At 42.2% G+C, this 21,566-nt stretch overlaps 1 protein-coding gene and 1 pseudogene across 2 annotated transcripts in view; both read left to right on the top strand.

Moving 5' to 3' along the window:
- The first annotated feature begins 419 nt into the window (after positions 1-419).
- LOC120581161 (interferon regulatory factor 3-like) lies at positions 420-1,873 on the top strand (annotated as a pseudogene).
- An 8,400-nt stretch (positions 1,874-10,273) lies between these two features.
- The window catches only part of SH3RF2 (SH3 domain containing ring finger 2), a 108,488-nt gene continuing 97,195 nt past the window's right edge, over positions 10,274-21,566 (top strand). Inside the window, exons 1-2 of one of the 2 annotated variants that reach the window (XM_039836450.1) lie at positions 10,274-10,442; positions 11,472-11,956. In XM_039836450.1, the coding sequence (XP_039692384.1) occupies positions 11,579-11,956 (378 nt within the window). In that variant the 5' untranslated portion in view covers positions 10,274-10,442; positions 11,472-11,578. The remainder of the gene's footprint in view (positions 10,443-11,471; positions 11,957-21,566) is intronic. The other variant, XM_039836449.1, reaches the window with a different exon arrangement.

A 21,566-nucleotide genomic window follows, 5' to 3' on the forward strand; every position in this document is an offset into this window, starting at 1 on the left:
CTCAAAACATCTTTGTTGAGTAAACGAGTGAATGAATGAATGATAATCCCATAGATATTCATTTTCCCAGCTCTGGGTACACCATGGAAATGAGATATATGATTGCTCTCTTCCAACATCCTTAAAACGCTGCTTCCAACCCCAGGGACTCAAATGGTCCAACATAGTCAAAAAAATCTCAGAGTTGCAGACACCCTAGTGCAAAACATTAGGTGAGCCCAGTGGTGTCCACCAAACTCAAGGTTCTTGAGATCTGTAACAAAACCAAAGGTAGGCTAAAATCCCAAAACTGGTTCCAGTCTAAATGGTCTGAGAATTCACTTTGGTTCAGACCTTCCTGGCTTTAGGCCAGTGTAAGTATGTTTTGTATATGTATATATTTTTTTTATTATTATTATAAAAGCGGTAGGTAGAAAAGAAAGCCCCACCACGCTAAAGCTCCGCTGACAGGATGGGAGGTGTGCAGCCGGAGCTCAAGAGTTACCGGGAAGCCAGACAGGGTGGGCCCCAGCAGCCTGCACGCCCCGATCCTCTACATCGGACCACGCGAACCCCAAAGACTCAGAACCTACCCTGGCTGGTGACGCAGCTGGACTCAGGGCAGCTGGGGGCCGCTGCCTGGCCAGACCAGAGCTGCATACGCTTCCTCATCCCTTGGAAGCAACGCCTGAGGTGGGACGCGCGACAGGACTGGGGCTTCGTCCAGGCCACGGCCGAGACCAGCGGTGCCTACGCTCCTGAAAGGATGAGCCCGACGCGCAGACCGGGAAGAGGAACTTCCGGTCTGCTCTGAACCGGAAGGAAGCGTTGTGTGTAACCTTGAAGGGAGCAAGGAACCCCACAGCCGGCGCAAGGTCTACGAGTTTGCGACCTCAGGAGTTGGGACTTTCCTGCTCCTGATACCCCTCCAGACATCAATTTCAGAAGCAGTACCTCTGATACCCAGGAAAACATTCTGGAGTTTCGAGTGACATGGTCTTGGCTCCATTCCCAGATGGAGCCCCTCGAGCCTGGGTATGGCCCCTATGCACCTCCCTCAGCTATTGCTGAGCCCCAATTTAGACATCCCTGCTCCCTGTCCAAACTCGGAACCCTCTGGAAACCCACTGAGGCGACTGTTGTTGTCAGGGGAAGGTGAGTCCCAGCTGTGGCGTGGGAAGGGCTGGGGCAGGGGTGATGCGACCCCTTACACTCTCAATCTCTCCGCTTTCGCATCGTGGCTACCCCTGCTCAGAGTGGGAGTTCGGGTGACTGCCTTCTACCAGAGCCACTATGTCTTCCAGCAGACTGTCTTCTGCCTGAGGAGCCTATGGCTAATGGGGTCAGAATCAGGGGGCGGGACAATATCCCGGGGCATGACAGGGATAGGCTAATAAGCATGGGCTGAGCTGCCTGGATGGGTGGGGAGCGGGCGGTATCAGCCTATCTCTGTGGAGGGTGGGGCAGCAGCTCTGGGCCCAGAGATTGGGGCACTGCCACATGTACCAGTGTGGGTGAGGAGCTCCTCCCTGACAGTGGTTATGGGCTGGATGGTGAGGTCCCCAAGGACAAGAAAGGAGGCCTGTTCCACCTAGGGCCCTTAGTGGCAGATCTGATCCTCTTCATAAAAGAAAGCACATAATTGCCATGCTACACCCTCTGAGTCTTAGTGGTGGAGTTGTGGCCCCAGGCCAGCCATGGATCAAGTGTCTCATGATGGTCAAGGTTGTTCCCATGTGCCTCAGGGCCCTGCTAGACATGGCCCCAATTCAGGGGTTTCTCTTCATAGAAGAATACCATGGACCTGTACATTTCCAACAGCCACCTACTCTCCCTCACCTTGGACCAATAAAAGGCCTACCTCCAAGACCTAGTCCAGGATATGGATTTCTAGGTCACTGGGGAGGACCTTGCCCTGGCTCCTCATGGGTGTAGGCCTCTTGCCTCTCACCTCATCTCAACCAATAAACTAGTTCCTATCTCCGAAGTGTGTGCAGGGAAAGAACCTCAAACATAAACCAATGTACGGTATAGACAGTAGAAGGGCTAACTCTGATACTGGCTGCAATATGATTCTCCAGAGACAGCCATTGCTAAGAGTATTTTAGAGATTAATATTCAGTGAGCCTGCAAGAAAAATCCAGTTCACAGATGACCACATGTGATATATATTTTTTTAAAGATTTCTATTAGTTGACACAAAGTAATAACCAAGGTTCACATAACTGAGATATTTTCATGGAACTTGAAGGTGGTGGAGAAGTAAAGACACTATCACAAAATAACATGAAAGGTACCATAATGTACAGCTTTTCTTGGAAAATCCAAACATCTGCCACTCCATTAGCAATGATTAGCTAAATCTTAGTGGTGCCAGTTGCTTTCACATAGGGCATACTCTCAAGGTTGTTGTAGTCCCTTCCTGATCCATTTATAAAACCAGTCTGGCCCCCATATGCATTTGAGTTTGCAAACATTAATGTCTATCCTTATAAAAACCCTTCTATAATAATATAAGCACTGCCTACAATCTTCTCTTTTCCATTATAACCATGCCAACACACATAACTCTCTCTACCTATGTATTCTCTGTGTGATTACATTATTGTATGTATATAACCAGTCCCTTCCTGATGAATATTTAGGTTCATTCCATATATCTTCGATTATAAACAATATAACAGTAAATGCCCTTGCATATATTTGTGGGCATTTCTCTTAAATAAACTTCTAAATGTGAAATTATTGAATGTAAGGGACCACACATTTAAAATTCCAATAGATAAAGCTGAAGCTGGTTTAGAATCCAAGCCATTTTTAGCCCCAAGCAAGGGGCAAGGAGTGGTTGAGGTTGGAGAGGGGCATTGAGAGATGAACTGTCCATCAACAACCATACTCCTATACTCCTAGTCTACCCAGAGCTGATTGGCACAAAAAGAATATTGCAAATGGAAAAGCCAGACCTAGAAGCATACATTTTGGAATTCTGGATGAAAAGTTAATTCACACTCATAAATTGGGCATGAAAACAAAACGAGCTAATTCTGGTTATATTTACGGGGTTTTCCATTTGTTACTAAAAACCAAAATAATTTTTATCCAAATATATTGACTAGTCTTTATTTAGTTTTATGGCATTTCTTATTATCTAAAAAAGAAGTGCGCCTTATGCTCCTCCATTTGTTTCAGGCTTATTTCCCTTTCTGTTTCTTGTAGATTAACCTGATGTTACTATATGGAGCCTGCTTATGTTTCCAAGGTTTGAGCTCTACTGAATGGAACTAAAGATGAAAATTTGGGATCAAAATTGCAATAAGGTATTGATGAAAAAAGCCTCTTTTTAATATGATAAATGCAACAAATGGGATGACTTGAAGATTAAGAGTGTAGATTGCCTGGGCCTAAGTCCTGATTTCCCCAAGCACTAGCTGGGGCAAAACAATAACCTCTCAAATCCTGTTTTCTCATCTGTTAAGAAGAGCGTAATAATAGGGTTATAGTTCTTTGCACAGAATCTGGCACAAAAAAAGTATTGTTATTACTTTTTCTGACATAATAGTTAACCCCACCCCCTCTTAAAGTTCTACGGGGTGTTGCAGTACCCAACACCACACCAGCCTTTGGGCAGCTAGTCAGTGAGCTGACAGTCATAAAATGGCCAAATCAGAATGAACAACCCCTTCAGGAAAAGAAGCCAGGAGTTGGGCTCAGTTTTAAACTGTACTTTAGGTACAGTATGATGGATAATAAGAGGCCTGGTAAGAGGTTAATGGCTAGCCTTTACTGAGCATTTACTGTGTCACACTCTTTGAAGCATTTTATAAACATCATCTCAGCATAGGCTCACAGTAATCCTGTGGAGTAAGTGCTGTTATTATTCCCATTTTACAGATGAGAAAACCAAGTATAGAGTGTTTAATCAACTTCCTCTAGGTCATGCTCTTCTTTAATAAGATGGCACAGGCCTTGTGACTTTAGAGCTTATGCCCTTAAACACTTATGCTCTTGCCAGCTAATACTTTTAAAGTACCTTTTGTGCACCAGACACTGTTCTAAGTGCTGCCAACACATATTAGGAAGTTTATTCCTTATGGCAAGGCAAGAAGTACATATTACTGATAGCGCTTTTATGGATGGGGCTTAGAGCTTTTGAACACCCAGGGTCACAGAGCTGTTAGTGGTAGAGGCGAGTTTCCAAAGGATGTCTGCAGACTCCAAGTCTCAAGCTTTCTTCCCAGGAATTCAGTAAGAATTCCAAACACAAATGAGTCATCCTCATCATTCAGCAAATATTTATTAAGCACTTACTCATGTCAGGCACAAATGAACAACATAGACATGGTTCCTGCACCATGGAACAGAGATTATGTGGAAGAGGGAAACAATTTATAAGGACAAGAGAGTAAATAACATATAGTATTATATAATTACTATGTAATAAGCACCATTACGGAGCCCCCCAAAAATGTCTAATTGACTTGACAACTGTCATTTACAATTAGTTTTAGGAAAATAATTCTAATTCTTCAAAAAAAAAAAAGGAAGACCTTTGTTTCTCACCTGTTTGATATTATCCTAGAAGACCTACCTATGAAGAGAGACATCTAGAACTAATCATGGTATTTAGGGAATTACTGAGTTTTGCAACTTTCCCATCTGTGATCAAAAGTACAAGATTGTGGTTACCCAATAGCCTAGGCAAACTTTTAGCTTTTGCACAGACTTGCCCTGAGTTTAATAAGAATTAAAGTTGTATCCTGCTCATGGTTTTGATTCAAAATATGTACTGATTTCATCAGAAAGGAAACGGTAAAGAAAGAGTAAAAAGACCGGTTAGGAGCAAAGTGCCTGATCTCAGCCCTTTTCTTTTGGAAGGCACAGTATCTGTTATGGATTAACATGTACTTACAGCAGTTTCGGGGCTTTGCAATTTAGTTTTCTTTTTAATGACTGTCTTATCAATGTAATGCATAGGCTATTAGTGTATAGGATTTAACCTGCCCCATCCCCATTGTAAATGTTTTAGTAAATCTATAATGATTTAAGCTATTTTTATTATCTGTGAAAATTTATTACACCAGTGACATATTCCTTGTAGAAAAATTCCAAATACATGTGAGCAAAATGAAAAAATTAATATCAACTATTAAGTCCAGGGGCCAGACATTTTGGCATACATTCTTCTATAGTCTCAATGTTATATATCTATGTATCATTCATTCCTAAATAACCTGAGCTTACACAGCTTGCAAGTTTCTATATTGGCTTAATTGTGAATGTTCTTCATGTCATTAAATAATATATCTCCACTATCATTTTAATAGTAAATATATATATATAATCATTTATTTATCCACTCCCCTATTGTTGGACATTGAGGATGTTTTTAATATGACTATATATCTGTTAATTAGTATAAATTTCTAGAAGTGGTTTTTTTTTTTTTTAGACATGGTATTTAAGGGTCAAAGAGTAGGGACATATGTGTAAGGCTTTGGCTGTATATATCTATATTTTTTTTTACTTTCTATTTCAAAATAATTATAGACTCACAAGAAGTTGCAAAATTGGTACAAGGAAGTCCCTGGCACCTATTACCAATATTCCCCCCAGTGATAACATCTCATATGACAACATTGGGTTATAAAAACTAGGGACAATGTAATAGACTACAAACTTCACTTGGATTTGACCAGCTGAATTATTTTTTAAATATTAATAGACTGGTAAGATGTATTTTTACTTCCTTTCCTCCTTTCTCTCACATGGCTGCCTTTTGAACTCCCTTCTGATCTTCTGTAGAAGAAGAAATACAACTATATTTAGTAGACTACTGTCTTTTATTGAAAATCAGGAGGAAGAAATGCAAGCAAGACTTGCATTTCTCACCAGATACAGCAGTGGTCGTTTATGAAACAGAAAATGGGTAAGTTCTGCCCTCCTTTTGGTTCTCCATAGTCATCCCAGTTTCTTTATGATACACCAGAATGGTTTCCCAAAGCCTGGGGTACCCCGACACAAAATGAATAACACAAACCACAAAAAGAGAAAGTTGCTCATTTTTCCTTCACTCCTCTGATTATATCAAGAAGAAAGCTTCAGTTTAGACCTAGTCTTTAATGCCTCTCCAACACTTGCTAATCCTCCCTTTCTAACAAATTGTTCAGGCCTCAAGTTCAGGCAGGCAATAGCATTTAACTGGAATTTAATGACATTGTATTGTTTTAATGTGCATTTACTTTCACCTTCAAATAGTAGCAAATGAAACTGGTTTTCCATTTACAGAAGTATTTTTAGAGTTTCCTTTTAAAATGAATTTATTTCAGCAACAAAAAAATAATTCAACATTTAAAAAAGCATGTGACTATGGCCAACAGCATTAAGATAAGATAGGAAAATTTCCTGAACTCCCTTTGGTGGACTTAAGGGTAGTTTTATAAATGATTAACTTTATGGCAAAGATACGGAGACCACCAAAGCGTTAAGAGCCAGTCAGATGAAATTATAACTAAAATAAATAAGTACACATGATTGACAAAAATTGTACTTTTGTTTTTTGGTTTAATTTTAAATTTGGATGAAATTATCTTAGCCTGAGACTAAGTCTTGTTTACTCGAAGGTAGTTTATTTGGGATCATGGGTTAGGGATGGAGGAGTGATACAGGGAATGAGGGAGAGACAATCCAAGGATGCATTATTGCATTAGGCACCCAGTGGAAGAATGGTACTCATCCACAGAACCTTCTTAACCTTATGAAATCTCAGGATTGTCTACTTCAAAGGCTAAAAAGGGGAAGCATTTATTACCCATTAGTCAAAGATGGTCCACACTTCTGGATCCTGTACATGTGAGCGTGGAGCAAGTTCCCATGGGTGTCCCACATTGCATTGTCAGAGAAGCTCTGGGGCAGGAGGCAAGAGGTTTATGGCAGGGTCCCAAGGAGAGACACTGCCAGGTAACATCTGCCTGAATCTAGTAAAACTTCTTAGCCTATGTAACAGATGGGGCCGAGAACATTCAAAGTGGCACCAAGGAGCTGTCCAGTTTAAAGTCATTATCAACAGTTTAATGTACATCTGCTCAGAAATAATTTCTTAAAAATACAATTCATTCATAAACCCATTTAAAATCATTTATTAAGCATCAACCACATGGCAGTTACCATATTAGATATGACGTAAGTGCTTTGCCTTGATCTTTTGGAGCCTACAGTATATTTGGGGGAATCAGGCATGAAATAATTATAACATAATTACTGAATTATAATTCTGAAACGATGTGAAAGAGAAGAGCAGGATCATAAACCTTCTAGTGAGAATCAAGGAAGGCTTCCCTGAGGAAGTGACATTTAAGCTAAAACTTACAGAGGAGGGTGAAAAAAGCAAAGATGGAGGTGTAATTAGGAATAGAGGAGGAGGAAGAGTGTAACTAGAAAGTGAGTTGCGGATGGAAAGAAGAATATGAACAAATACCCTGTGGCACAAAATCAGGTTGTGGGTAAGTCGAAGCAGGAGAGGTGAGCAGGAGCCAGATCATGTCAGGCCTGAAGAAAAAGATTTGGATTTTTCCTACAGTCAGTGGGAACCTACTACTAAAGGGTTTTGAAAAGGAAAACAATATGATCAGCTTTGCTTTTTTTCTTTTTTACGTAAATCAAGAGATACTTGTAAATACAAGCAGCAGAAGCTCATAAATGTCACACAGGTATTTAAAAAGAGTACAGTCTATAATCACTATATAACAGTACAAATATAAACAGGAGTATGATGGGGTGGGAGCCGCGGGGGTGGTGGCCTGAGTCTGGGGAGGTGTGTGTAGGTCACCTTTTTGTTTATTTTTGAGGACTAGATGTTCGTCTCATTAGATGCCAAGGTAGCATTTGGGTAAGCCAGGGTAAAATCTCCATTTAAAACTGTCCTCCTTGAAAAACTTCAAAAGAAATTTTCTCCTCGAATTTCCACCAAGACTAACCTCATATGTGGGTGGCGTTGGGGACCACCTACAGGGTGTATGATTTGAGAAGTGCTAAAAGACCACTCCTGTTCAGTGTAAACTTTCTCTGCCCTCCACTAGTGTCCATCATCACAATTCTGTTCCGCTGCATCTTCAATTGCCAAATATGCTAGCGCAGAGCAGCCCACTGACTCTATCCTGCTTTCCTGGGACAGAGCTGGGTTTTATTTTGTTTTCTTAGGAATGAGAGGGTTTGAAGCTTTTTGAGACCACTGTCCAGACAGGAGCATGGAGAAACCATGAGATTGAGCAGGTTACAGAGATCTTGGGCTCTTTCGACTTCATCATTTTGTTGTGAGCTGGCCCTGCTATCAGCTGGTATGTGCAATATGGACAATATACATAAATGTGTGTGGATATATACAACATAGGTATATGGATATACTTATGACAGGCACGTGACTCTATAACATGGGAAGCAATCATGGTAAGGAACACAGGCCCTGGAATTATACCAGCCTGGGTTCAGATGGTAAGCTTTGTAACCTTAGGAAAGTTACAGCACCTACCTCATTGGGAAGATTTAATGAGATCATCTGTTTAAAGTCTTGGCACTGGTCCATGGCACACAGCAAGTGCTCCATCAATGTTACTGTTAAGATTACATACGTGTCCTCATGCAAGCATGTGTGTGCATGTGCATAGAGGTGCGGATTTAGGCATCTAAGGGAGATAAAGAGTGTTTAAGAACAAGAGCAGGAAAGAGGGAGCGTGTTCTCCACCCCCACAGCAGGAGTTCCGGCACTAGAACAGACCTTTCTAGAAGGTGAGAGGATGCAGGGCAGCTCACAAAGGAGAGAGCTCAGCTTTATCAAGTGGGAAACAGAGTAAGGGACAACAAGGGCCTCACACTATGAGAGGCTTCCTGATGAGTATGGACTCTATAAAAGGGGAAATTAATTAGAGGCAGGCAATAGAATGGGATGTGATGTTGTTGAAGCTCAAAAAACCCTCCATAAAAGGCAGATTGAAAATAAAAAGTTAAAAACCATCTCTGAAATTGACACATATCCAAATTAGGCCTCTGTGCTCAGATGAAAGTTGACTTTGCTCCATCCTAAAGCTCTCCCTTGTTTTGGGCGTCACGCGTGTTTGCTTTTTCAGAACTAACATGGAAGAACTTTGAAAAACATGTGAACCACCATAATCTGTTCTCAAGCCTCTTTTTCTCCCTCTTAAGATTTGCCCGAGGAGTTGTATCGAAGTGCTTTCTGCATTATAAAGGAGTGTCACTCTTACGTTGAGAAGGAAGATACAGTAGAAAAGAAATCTCGGTTTCTAGTCCCAGTTCTGCCCTTAACTCACTGGGCAACTCTTGATCTCTGGGCACAGCTGCCTCTTCTGCAAAATAAGTTGATTAGTAAATGTGGGTCATTATCTTTTGACTTCCTGCCATCTCAGATGAGGTGTAGCTCCCTTCAACCATCTCTCCTCTCCTTAAAGCTGTATCACCATATGACATGGTAGTTAAGAGCACAGACCACCTGCCTCTTGCTAGCTGTCACTCCTGAGATGAATTATTTAACCTCTCTGTGTCTCAGTTTCCACCTTTGTGAAATGAAGGTAAAGAAGAGAGTAGTGTATCATGGGGTTGCTAAAAGGAGTAAATGAGTTAATAGAGGTAAAGTATTTAAAATAGTGCTTGGCACAGATAAGGACTACTCTGGTATTAAGTAATATTATTATTATTATTTATTTTATTAAATACCTTTGCAACTTTACATGAAATATTTTATTGATAAATCAAGAAGTAAAATATAAGTATTATTGGGGCTGTGAAAAGTCTCCAGTGAATAGGGGGCAGGGGGAGAGCTAGGACCATTGTTTTTCCTTATTGTAAAGCCCTTCTGTGCTTTGATTTTTCAAAGATGTGTATGTAGTACCATGACACTATTTTTCTTTAATTTAAAGAGATTGAACAGAAAGATCCCTAAAGTCCACCCTCAAATCTCTAAATTCAAGGATTGACTATGATTTTTAAGGAACAGTACTTTTAGGTGGTCAGCTTATCTTTGCTATCCTAGCTACCATTAATATCTTTGACCTTTTCAGGAAATCCTTATAAAGGTTTAAAATAAACACAATCACCTTTGCATGTTTATAGCTGATCATGTTTCATTTTCTTGGATGGGAGAGAAAATGAGAAAGGTAAACCTATAAATTAAATACTTGGCCTTAGGGGTTGACATATTTTGCCCCTTATAATCTGTTACATAAAGGAAGGCTCCGTAGTAAAGAGTGAACTCAAAACTGCTGGTGGCCGCCCAGCGGTGAAAGGGTTAACAGGGCTGGGTAAGGCGATCCCTTGAAATGGGTAAGACTGGAGTTGTTAAAGTTTTCTGAGCGGCGGCGGCAGCGAGGCTCTTGGCGAAAAGGAAGCAAGTTGGAGGGAGCCTGGCCAAACAGCGGCTTGTGCTGAGCTGAACTCAGCTGGGATTACAAGCTCAAGGTTAGTGGCCCCTTACACGTCCCTAGCGCTGACATCTTTGGAGAGTTGTCTCAGGAAGGTGAGGCGCCATCTCTCATCCTGGTGTGCCGTGTCTGCTTTGCTTCCTAGTGGGGCCACCCGCTCCCCTGCTGAACCTTCCGGGCTGCTGTGTTCATCTAAGCCTTGGCATTTGTGAGGGACAGTTGACCTATTCCCAGGAGACTTTTCTAAACTAGTGACTTCTTTTCAGACATCCAAAAGGAAACTTTCTGGAATAAAGACAACCTCCTCTCCCACACACACACCTGTATATGCTGCTCCATCTTGTTTTTTTTCAGATTGTAACCACAATTCAGAATTCCTGTCTGCTTCCATTGAAATTAAGAATAATTGTCAACGTAACTAAACAGGCTATGAGACTTTGTCTTGTGGGAGGAATATTGTTTTTGAGGCTATTGTCTCTGTCATTGAAAATGGGTTTTTAGTAGAAGTGTTTTTTTTTTGTATATTGTTAGAACGAGATGATGGGGGAAGATGCATTGCGAAGGAAATATTTCTACGTCTGCATGAGATTCAGATAAACTTTTCCACATAAACTTAACTTGCCTGCATGTGCTGCAGATGATAGATAAACTTAAATCTAGAATAGTGGCTAGCTTCACAGAAATTGCTTCTGAGAAGGCTTTGACTTGAGAATTGAGACTGTCTGGAGATGGGTAAAGGACCCCCTTCGAGCCCTGGCTGGGAGAGGGGAGTGGGTGTTCCACTTCAGCAGGCTGGTTTCTCTCCCTGCTCTTGCCTTCTGTACAGAGAGGCAATAAATAAGTAGTCAGTCAGTTGCTACGCTGAATGCCCCCTTGGGGTCCTCCAGCAGACAGGAGTTGGGTCTTATACCTGCTAGCACTGAATCAGAATGAGTCATTTGAAACTTGAGTGCTGGAACAAAGTACTTGCAAACTGCCTTATGAGACACTGCCTCCATGTAGGTGGGATATATCTCTCAGAGCAGTCACATTTTTTTTTTCCTCTCTTCCTTTCTCCTTCAAACCGGCAGGAATTTTGACACTCTCAAGAGACCAGCTCTGCCCCCTTGGTTCAGCTGACCCTACAATGTGGACCCTGCCTCTCCAGGTCAGGACTGGAGTTTTAAAATAAGATGGATGATGTGACGTTACTTGATCTTCTGGCGTGCCCTGTGTGCTTTGAAAAGCTCGATGTCACGGCCAAAGTCCTCCCTTGCCAGCACACCTTCTGCAAACCATGTCTCCAGAGGATTTTCAAGGCCCACAAGGAACTAAGGTGCCCCGAATGCAGGACCTTGGTGTTTTGCAGCATCGAGGCACTGCCGGCCAACCTGCTGCTCGTGCGTCTTCTGGATGGTGTGCGCTCGGGCCAGAGCACGGGGAGAGGGGGCTCCTTTCGCAGGCCCGGTGTGCTGGCCTCACAGGACAGCAGGAAAAGCAGGACTAACCTCAGAAGTCTGCAGTCCAGCCCTTTCCGGCTTGTGCCTAATATCAGAATCCACATGGATGGGGTAAGAAAGATCTTATTTGTTCATACCATGCCCACTCGGAGGTTGGATTTGTGTGTGCCAGCAGTTAGATTATCTAGTTATGTTTCAAAGAGGTGCTGCCAGGGATTCTCCAGATATAAGTTTCTGTGGGAAGCAATCATTTAACTGAAATTTGGTGGATTCCTGAGCGTATCTAATCATTCTTAGAATTGTTAAATCTTTTGCAGTTCTTCCTGCTTCTTATCCGAAAGGTAGTAGGACAAGGAAAACCTTCTTGATTATATTTTTGGTTTTTCGCTTCTGCTCTTCTGAGGCCGACCAATGCATGGAAAATGCACGAAGGATGGGGAACAGAGAGAAAACAAACCCAACTGCTTGTTGCTTTGGGGATCTCTGAGAAGTTTCCAATAGTCAGGTTTTGTTTGAATTTCACCAAAATCCATTTTTCCACCCCCACCCCCAGTCATAAAGTGCTATTATGACAATGTTCATTCATAATTCATTCAAAGCTATCAAGACACTTGACGCCCGAATAGCATGCCGGAGGGAAGCGTGTATGTGGGCGGAGTGATTGATAGGAAAGCCTGGGCTCTGCAGTACAGCAGATGTGTACAGGAGCCCCGCAGATGTGTCTTACTTTACAAAATAAATAAAACACACATAAAATGCACATCAGCGGCTGCAATGAAACAAACGGCCCAGTAGAACCACATGGTCTATCACCCAGTGATGCTTTGGGTGTTTGGACAGTGTGATCACTCTGTCCAGCCGTGCAGGCACATCCTCAGGATTTTGTCCAACCTGGCCGTGAGCCTTATTGAGGGAAGCTGTGTAAGGGCACGTCTCGAAAGGAGGACGTGGTCCTCGTGAGGCCAGCAGGATTATTGCACTGTCACCCCAGGAGTCAGTGTGCCAAAGTGGACATAGTGAACTATGGCCTGGGTCCTTGGCATACTTAGAAAGTCAAAGCTGCATTCCGTGAAGTCTTACTTAAGCGAGCTTTGATACTGGCAGCTGAGTCCCAGGACTCCAGGCTCTGAAGAGTAACAGTGGTGGGAGGCCTTCCGGATTCCTTCCCATTGAGGGAGAATGGGCTTGTGATATGCATTCAGGATAGCTTTCTAAAATATTCACCCCATCTTCGGTTCACTGCACCTTCAGGCCGCCCATGCAGTAGGGGAGTGTGGAAACATTCAGAAATGAGAGCGAGAAGAAGTGGGGCATTGGTGCGATTTCTTCACTGCAAACTTTTTATTGCCATTGTGCTTAGATGTGTGAACACATTCCAGAAAAGGGCTTGGCATTCTTCTTGAAGGCTCCCTATTAGCCCTAGGTCTAGCCATCAGTCAGAATCCACAGGCTTGGAAAAGGCAGGATGGGGGTGGGGTAGCAAACTTCTCTCACACATGCCTTGTTTATAAAGAATGGGCTCTATCTCCAGCCAGCAAATCTCCCTTTGAATTCCTAAGACCCAGCAACCTCTCCCCTCCCCCACCTGCAGAGTCTGACTTGCCTCCTGATAGAGTATCATTACTCACTAAGAAAATGTTGCCAGACTGGGAGGAGGCAAGTCCCTTACCGCCCTTGGGTATTTTTGTTCATGTTTTCATCTTTCTCGATGTGGCTATGTTGCTAAGGAAAAGAAGCAACTAATGGATCCACAGCTACCAAGTTTTTGAACCCTAGGCTATTCCTGGTCCCTCTTGGACGGGGCGTGGGGATGAGAGCTGGTCATACGTAAGAGACAGCCGTTAAGATACTGCATGTCCCTGGAACTCTTTCGCAGAGACTTGTAACATCAGACCAAGGCGCCAGTGATGGCGTTGCGCCCATCCCCCAAACCTCACTGGACCAAGTCCTGTCCATGAGGCTGAAACACAGAACCAAGTCCCTTTGCACTCCTGCTTTCAGGCAGGACCTAGTCTAGTAAAGATGCCCTGCAAGGGAACAGAGCTGGCAACCACCCCCCGACCACCCGTTTCTTTCATTTCCTGAACCTGCCTTTCTTAAAGGACCTCATCTCATCTCTTTTGCCTCTCTCAATGGGGAAATGAACAAGCCCGTTCCTGGATGTAAATATGGCTGTCATTCTGCAACCTGCTCTCCTCCCCCCAGTATAGCTATCTTTCCTGTAAGCGTGAAAGCAATTGTGCATCCCTCAATTCAGAGAACTGAGGATTGTCTGGGATGCCACACTCTGTTCTGAGTCAGAGGAGTGGACTTGTATCCTCGGTCAAATCTTCACCAAGTTATTTGCCCTCTCGTCCTCAGTTTACCCAGTCCAGTCAACAGTTAATAATACTCGCTACCCACCTTCCCCTGGGATAGTGTGAAAATTATCTTCACAATATACACATGTCACTTTAGAAAACGTATGCCATGTAATGCATATGCATTACATAAAATGCAAAGCATCATCATTATCATTAATTTGAACTTGCTGTATGACTTTGGGCATGCCACTTAAGTTTGCTGGGTCTCAATTTAAATTTCTGCAAAATGGGAAAATGTATTGTAAAAACAGGCATTGTGAGGCTTAACTAATTAGTGTTTGCAAAGCACTTTGAGATCTTTAGATGAAAGGCTTTTGGAAGATCATGATCACAGTAAACATTATTATTGACTGTTTATTGTGCCCTGCTGTGCATGAGGCATTCTACAAAACATGGGAGAGTGTAATAGGTATTATTGAGTCTATGATGAGTCCAGGTCAGGAAAATGCTAAGTATAAAGTACTCCCCAGAGAAGGCATAAATAACCTGTTGTCACAGGGTACCATTTTGTAAAACACCTCTTCCAGAGGACTTGATATTAACCTAGCACCTTGAAAGTCCATGAGCTCTTTAAGTCCAAAGTCTGTTCTGCTCACCTAGGCTCCTCTAATGAACAAGCTCGTTGAGATCTTTTTGTTGGCTCAAAGAAGCCTGGTGCTTCCTGTGCCAGCCAGTATGCCAGGGTGGGACCAGTAATCACACTTCACGGTACCAGCCCCAGAGAGGAAAAAAATAGCCCATTGTGCCTACCCATCTAAAACCCTCCCAAGCCTATTGTGTAAAAAGAAAACTTGAGAAATGGCTGTAGGTTTCTACAGCATGCAATTATGTCAAACCAGCAGGTAAGATCAACAGACTCCTGGAGGGCTCTGGGCACTGTAAATCTCACTGGTTCTTCTTCTTTCCCAGACTGCAGTCAGGCCAAAGGAACTTTGCAAGCCTTTGAGATTATGGACTCCTGAATAGCTGATTTCTCTTCCTCCTTATTCTGTTACCCTTTAATAATATTTCTGAATTAAGATGGGCAGTAAAGCAATAAAGCTAAGTATTTGCAAACTTAGGTTTGAAAGCTATCAGAATTCAAATGTTCTGCCCCTCAATAGTTGTGTTATTTGGGTGAGTCAGTTAAACTTTAGGACATCCAATTCCCCATCTGTAAATTGGAGGTAATAGTAATACCTACTTGAGAGAGTTGCTGTGAGAAATAAATGAGATGATTCATGTCAATTAGCTCTTAGCACAGCGACTGGTTTAGATTAAGTACTCAATAAATATTAGTTGTTATTGTTATTGAAGTGACTCAACACTTTCCAATCTAAATTACACGCCCTCTTTCACTCCTTTAATCATTAATTGAGGTGTCCTCCAGAGATGGTCCTTGGTACCCTGATTTCTGGCTTGTTTTGTTTGTCTCCAAATGATCCATGGCCATGATTCACATAAGTTGATTCTAGGAGGAAATTGGCGAGCCACCTTCACTTCCCCAAATAGCAAGCTCAAAAGAGCGAAATATGGAGGGCAAGAACCTGGTCACCAATTCCTCATTAACTTCTATCTTTCCTTTCCCCTGCCTCTCACTATCCCCAACACAAACGTGGCCACCCTGGGTCTTGCCGGGCTGGACTTTCTCCCTTCTTTGTGAAGCGTCGGGCCAACCACATACATTCCTGTCTCACATGCCCTATCTCAGCAAAGACACACCTGCCACCTCCAGCACACAGACCACGTAGCTGTGTCCTAGAAACTTTTTCAGCTGGTGTTGCAAGCAACCGAGGGGGAAAATGAGGTCAGAACGCACATAGGGGAACTTGAGACTGGGTAGAAACCAGACGGCATCTGAGCCCCATTTCTGGGTCTCAGCTGCTGTGTCCTGCAGCAGAGCTATGACACAGACGTTGTTTTTTGCTAAATTTGCAAGAGAACTAAAACCATCCTAGGCCCCTGGAAACAGCAGGCAGGTGCCACCTGGGTCAGCTAGGACCACATGAGGCAGGTGGAAGAAGGCATAAAGGCAGGAGCTGGGATCAAGAATCAGGAGATCCAGATGGTTGTCCAGTTTCACACACATTTGCAAACCTTTTAAATAACCACATGGCCCCAAACTGGCTCTGCCCCTAACCTCTCTCATTATGCCTCCTTTTTAGTGACAATCCCCTTTCTTTTATTGAGTACCGTAGTGTTTAAGGATTGTGGTCAGCTTGAGCTGGGTTTGTACTGGGATTCAATTATTTGATAGCTGTGAGGCCTTAGGCAAGTCGTTTAACCTCTCTGACCTTCAGTTTCCATATTTGTATAATGGAGATGACAATGGTATACATATATCATAAGGCTACTGTAAAATTAAAATGAGACAATGTGTGTAAAAAGCTTAGTACAAGCGCCTGGTACATAACAGATGCTAATAAACGTTAGCAATAGCAAATAACCAAACAATAACATTAGAAGAGAAAGACTGCTGCCATTGGATTTGGAGTTCTTTCCATCCACACATAATCATGCAGAGACCTCCATTAAAAAGTAAGTAAAGGGGCTAGCAAAAGGAAAGGGAGTTTTTGAAAAGGCAAAATTGTAGTGATGGAAATAGTGGTTTTCAGTGGTTGCTAAGAGTTATGGGTTGGGAGAAGATGTGACTATAAAGGAATAACTTGAGGGAGATTTATGGGGTTAATGGAACTGTTCTGTATCCTGATTGTGGTGGCAGTTAAATGACTCTAAATATGTGTTAAAATTCATAGGAATATAAACCAAGAGAAAAAAATTCAATTTTCTTGTATGGTGATATTTAAAATAATATTTCAAAAATGAAAGGGAGCTCTTGTATATTTCTTTTAGTCTCTGCCTGATTTTCACCTGGCCCACTCTGATCGCCTCATCTCTGTGTGTACTGCCTCATCTCTGTGCTATTTCGAGAAGGACTTTGCCATCATTTAAATGATCAGGGTAATTTCTGCACAGGGGCTCCTCTCTGTTTTAGTGAGCCATCGTTACCTGCTTCAGCTTTCTCATCAGATAAAGGTGTGTGGCCAAACGGTGGACAAACACAACAGCTCGGCCTCCATGGAATGGCTCAGGCAGATGGGTGGAGCACGGGGTTCTCTTTACTCAACCTCAATTATCCAGCACGTGCACTGGGGGCATGTCTCCTAAGGGATGGCCCAATGCGTGTTTTTGGGTTGCTTCGTTTCCTCTTAGGAAAGGTTGCGTGCCACATGTCCCTTCATACTATAGAGAGATTATAGATTGAGGGAAAGTGCTCGTTCAGCCCTTGACTCAGGAAGAGTGTCCTCGTCCATGCCATTCATACTTCTGGGCTTAGCTGGGACCAACTCAAATACAGGTCCCTTCAATTTCTTAATTGTCTCTCTTTCTTTCTCATTTTGTAATTCATGTTTATGTATGAGACTAGTCTTTCACAAAGTGTATTCTTTAAGCTATTAATGGATATTTCATAAAGCTCCACAATCAAACAAACTTGAGATTAAAACATCTAATTTTTTTTTTTTTTTGGCTGTAGGACTTCTCAGAACTTTTAGCATGCTAGTGAATTGTGAGTCTCTAAGTGGTAGATTATAATAAAAATGTTTCCCAAATTTCCACAACAGTGGCACCCCTCCCCCTTTTACGAGCACCTTGAGTAACATTAATTGTCCATGGGACGAATTTTGGGAGATTCTGTCTTACTATTGACTCATTCCAAGAAGAGTTTTAGGCAAGTTCTTGCCATTAGAAGATATTTTTGGAAAACTGTTTGAAACCCCCTATCGCCACCTTCTGCAGTACTTATTTAGCTCCTATTGGTAGTGTCCAGCTATAGGCACATGGGAATCTACACAGCAAAGTAAGATTCTCACCTTCCCAATGCTTACTGTCTAATGGTAAAACCAACTAATCCATATATATATGTACATATGTACATATACACACATGTATACACACATGCATGTATATATAAATACTATTCATTATAAGATGTATCATTTAGTTCTAACTCTTAAAGGAAAAAAGATATTCACTGTAAGATACATCCAATTTTAGAAACATTAAGATGTGAAAAAAGGAGTGTCTTACTAAAGAGCATATTGTCTGATTCCATTTATATAAAATTCTAGAAATGACAAAGGTATAAACTATAGTGATTTGTGAGGTAATGCAAATGTTTCATGTGATGGTACCTAGGTTTGCCTAAATTCATAAAACCATACAATTAAAAAGAGTGCATTTTTGTATATAAATTACAACTCAATAAAGTTGATTAAGACAAAGAATTCTTAGACTAAAGAAACGATGGCTTGTGAAAACATCAGGCAGTAAGGTGGTTCAGTTTGAGAGAATGAAACTTGGCCAATGAAAAGAAACTTCCTGGAAAAAAATAGGTGTTTTAGTTGTCAAGAAGGACATGGTCAAAAGTCTGAAAGGCAGGGTCTATTCTGGGCATGTGAGTGCTAGGAAAGGTGAGGTAGGATGTAGAATAGAATGGAAATTGCAGGAGGGAAGAAGGAAACAGTTGGAGAAGAGACTGGGTTCCCGGCTACCTGCTTCAAAACCACTACGGGAGGGCACATGTCAGTTACACTCTGTAATAAAGTCTCTCTGTAGCCAAACTGGTTGCATGTCACCACGTGGCCGAGGAGCTGTATCTACCTGATAGATTCAGTGCAGCCAAGCAGGGCATCTCTGCTCCAGGCAGATGGCTGAGCTTACTGAGTAACTGAGGAGCAGCCTCCTCCTCACTGGAAGACAGTCATTTTTCTCCACTGAAATGGTCAGGTTTCCTGATAACCCTAGCATACAGGAACATCAGCCAGCGACTCCAAAGTTAGTGATAGGACATAGGCAAGGAAAGACAAGTCCATTTGACATGAGAAGCTTCCTACAACTTGGATCCGTGTCAGCCCCCAGGATCACACCACTCCAGATCTCCAGCTCATAAGCCAGGGCTGCTCCTAAGTGCCTGCTCTATGCCAGGCTCTGTCTTGAAAGCTCACACTTTATAAGCTCATACCAGGGATGCTCACAGGACTCAAACAGTAGCTGAGTTCACCTCAGATGTCTCTCATTTCTCCAATCTTTTTTCCAAGTACAAGGAGAACAGGCTACTTGGCTTATCTCTCAATACGGTGCTCGGAGTACCCAGCCTACAACTTGGCCCATATTAAGAACCTCAAAATATTTTTGGAATGGATGAATAAATAAATGAACATGTTCATGTCTCTGGTACACTTCATGGAATCATAGACTAAGTCCTCATGATACAGAAATGAACTCTTCACGAGTCAAGCCATCACAGAACTATGTAAAGAATGAGTAGCATGTTATATTAGGCATCAAGTCATGTGGTGACTGAAATACTCCAGATGTGAATTACCTTATTAAATACCTTTTTTAGTGACAGCTAGTACTCTCCTGAAAACACAGTGGGCCGTGGTTTTGAATTGCTAACCCTATGAAGATAGTAAATGCCACTCCATATGTGGTTAAACTACGAAGATAGTAAATGCCACTCCATATATGGTTAAACAGATTTCAGGTGCTCCTTTGATCTTGGGGGAGTTGCTTCATCTTGAGTTAATTGACACTTAATTACATGGATACCAGTGACAGATAGGAAGAGGCTCTGAAAGAATTTGCCACTGAGTTATGAGCTGAGTTGACGTGGCCTCCTATATGAAGGGAAAGCAGCATTTCAGGTAGGAACATGGCCCCCAAATCTCTCATGGTGCAAACGTACATCATATATATGTAATATACATAACATAAAATTTGCCTTGGTGGCATTAAGCACATTTGCATCGCTGTGCAATCATCACCACTATGCACCTCCATAACTTTTCCATCATCCCATACTGGCTCTCTACCCATTAAACAATAACCCCCCATTGCCCTCTGGTACACATATTTTTTTAAAAGGTAATATTTAATGTAAAGCTGTATTACACATACATTTTTTAAAAGTTCTTTCTATTTTAGTATCATTTGAAAATTTTTCTGCTGCTTCTGACCTTAAACTTCCAATGAGATAAGTAAACAAGATAACGCTGTGATTCAGAACAAAGGCTCTTCATTCATGTGTCTTGGCTGACTATGTGCTTCTGGGCAAGTTACTTAAGGACTCTGAGCGTCATTGCTATAAAATGGAAATAGCAAGCTCACCTCATAGGCTCATTGGGAAGATCTAATGAGGTGATGTCCTGTAACATACTTAGCACAATGTCTGGACAAAGCAAGCTCCTAGTAAAGGTTAACTGCTTGTACTCACTCAGGTAGGTTAACCTTTTAAAATAACTACCACCCTTAGTGCAGTTGGACGGCTATTTTCCCGTGATATAGACATGGGGGTAACAGTCATCATGGCAGCATTGGAGGATAAATCAAGATAATTTTTGTAAAGTTCTTAGCACAGGGCATGACGTATAGTAAACTCAGTGACAATAAATGTGCGGCATTGTTATTACTATTTTTGATGTCTCATTCATTCACCAGACATGTACAGAATACCTTTTATGTGTAAGACCCTTCGCTGGGTTCCAGTGAAGAATAAAATTGAGTAATACATGATCCGTGCCCTCAGAGAGTCATAGTCTTTTGGGAGACAGCCATGTAAACTAGTAATTATGATGCAGTTAATAAATCTTAAACAAAAGACTCAGTATGTGTTGGGCACTGGGTAAAGCACTTTGACCTACAGAACCTCACTTAACTTCTACAAACCACTGAGATGGGTGCTACTATTTTCCCTACTTTACACATAAGAGATCTGTGCTCAATAAATGTTACTATAAGAAAAGAAAATAATTACATATCAAATTTAACATCCCTGTGTTTGTGTTCAGGGTAGTTATTGAGGTTGCACTTTTTAAAAATGCCAGTGGTCTGAGTCCTTATTATCTAGGCATTCACAGAAACCCATGACTTTGAGGACTGCAAACCTCGGAATACACCGGGAGGCACATTCATTGGGTGGTGAGTCCTGGTATCTTGGTCCTAATGCTGCTAGTTTTGGAAAATGTGCCTTTCAGCCACCATCCCTTATTCATCATGGAAAGCCAAGAGAAGAAGTGAGAAAACTTGGATCATTTGCTGTTACCCTTCCCTCAAAGGCATATAGGAAAACTTTAGCCTGGAGAAAGGAGAAGTAAGGCAAATACCCCCGGGTGCCTGAAGCAAACCACCCCAGCAAAGGGTGTCAGCCAAACTGTCAGTGTTGGAGAAGGCCAGAATGAAACCATTCACCTAATTGGGAAATTGGCCCACGTGTCTGACAGCAACCCATCTTCAGGTCTCAGTGTAGCCTTCACCCCTCCAGGAAGTCAGCCCTCTGTGTCGAATCCCAAGCCAGGGGCCATAGTTCCTCAGGTTCC

Source organism: Pteropus medius, unplaced genomic scaffold (genome assembly GCF_902729225.1).
Source record: "Pteropus medius unplaced genomic scaffold, Ma_sr-lr_union100, whole genome shotgun sequence".
Taxonomy (NCBI): Eukaryota; Metazoa; Chordata; class Mammalia; order Chiroptera; family Pteropodidae; genus Pteropus; species Pteropus medius.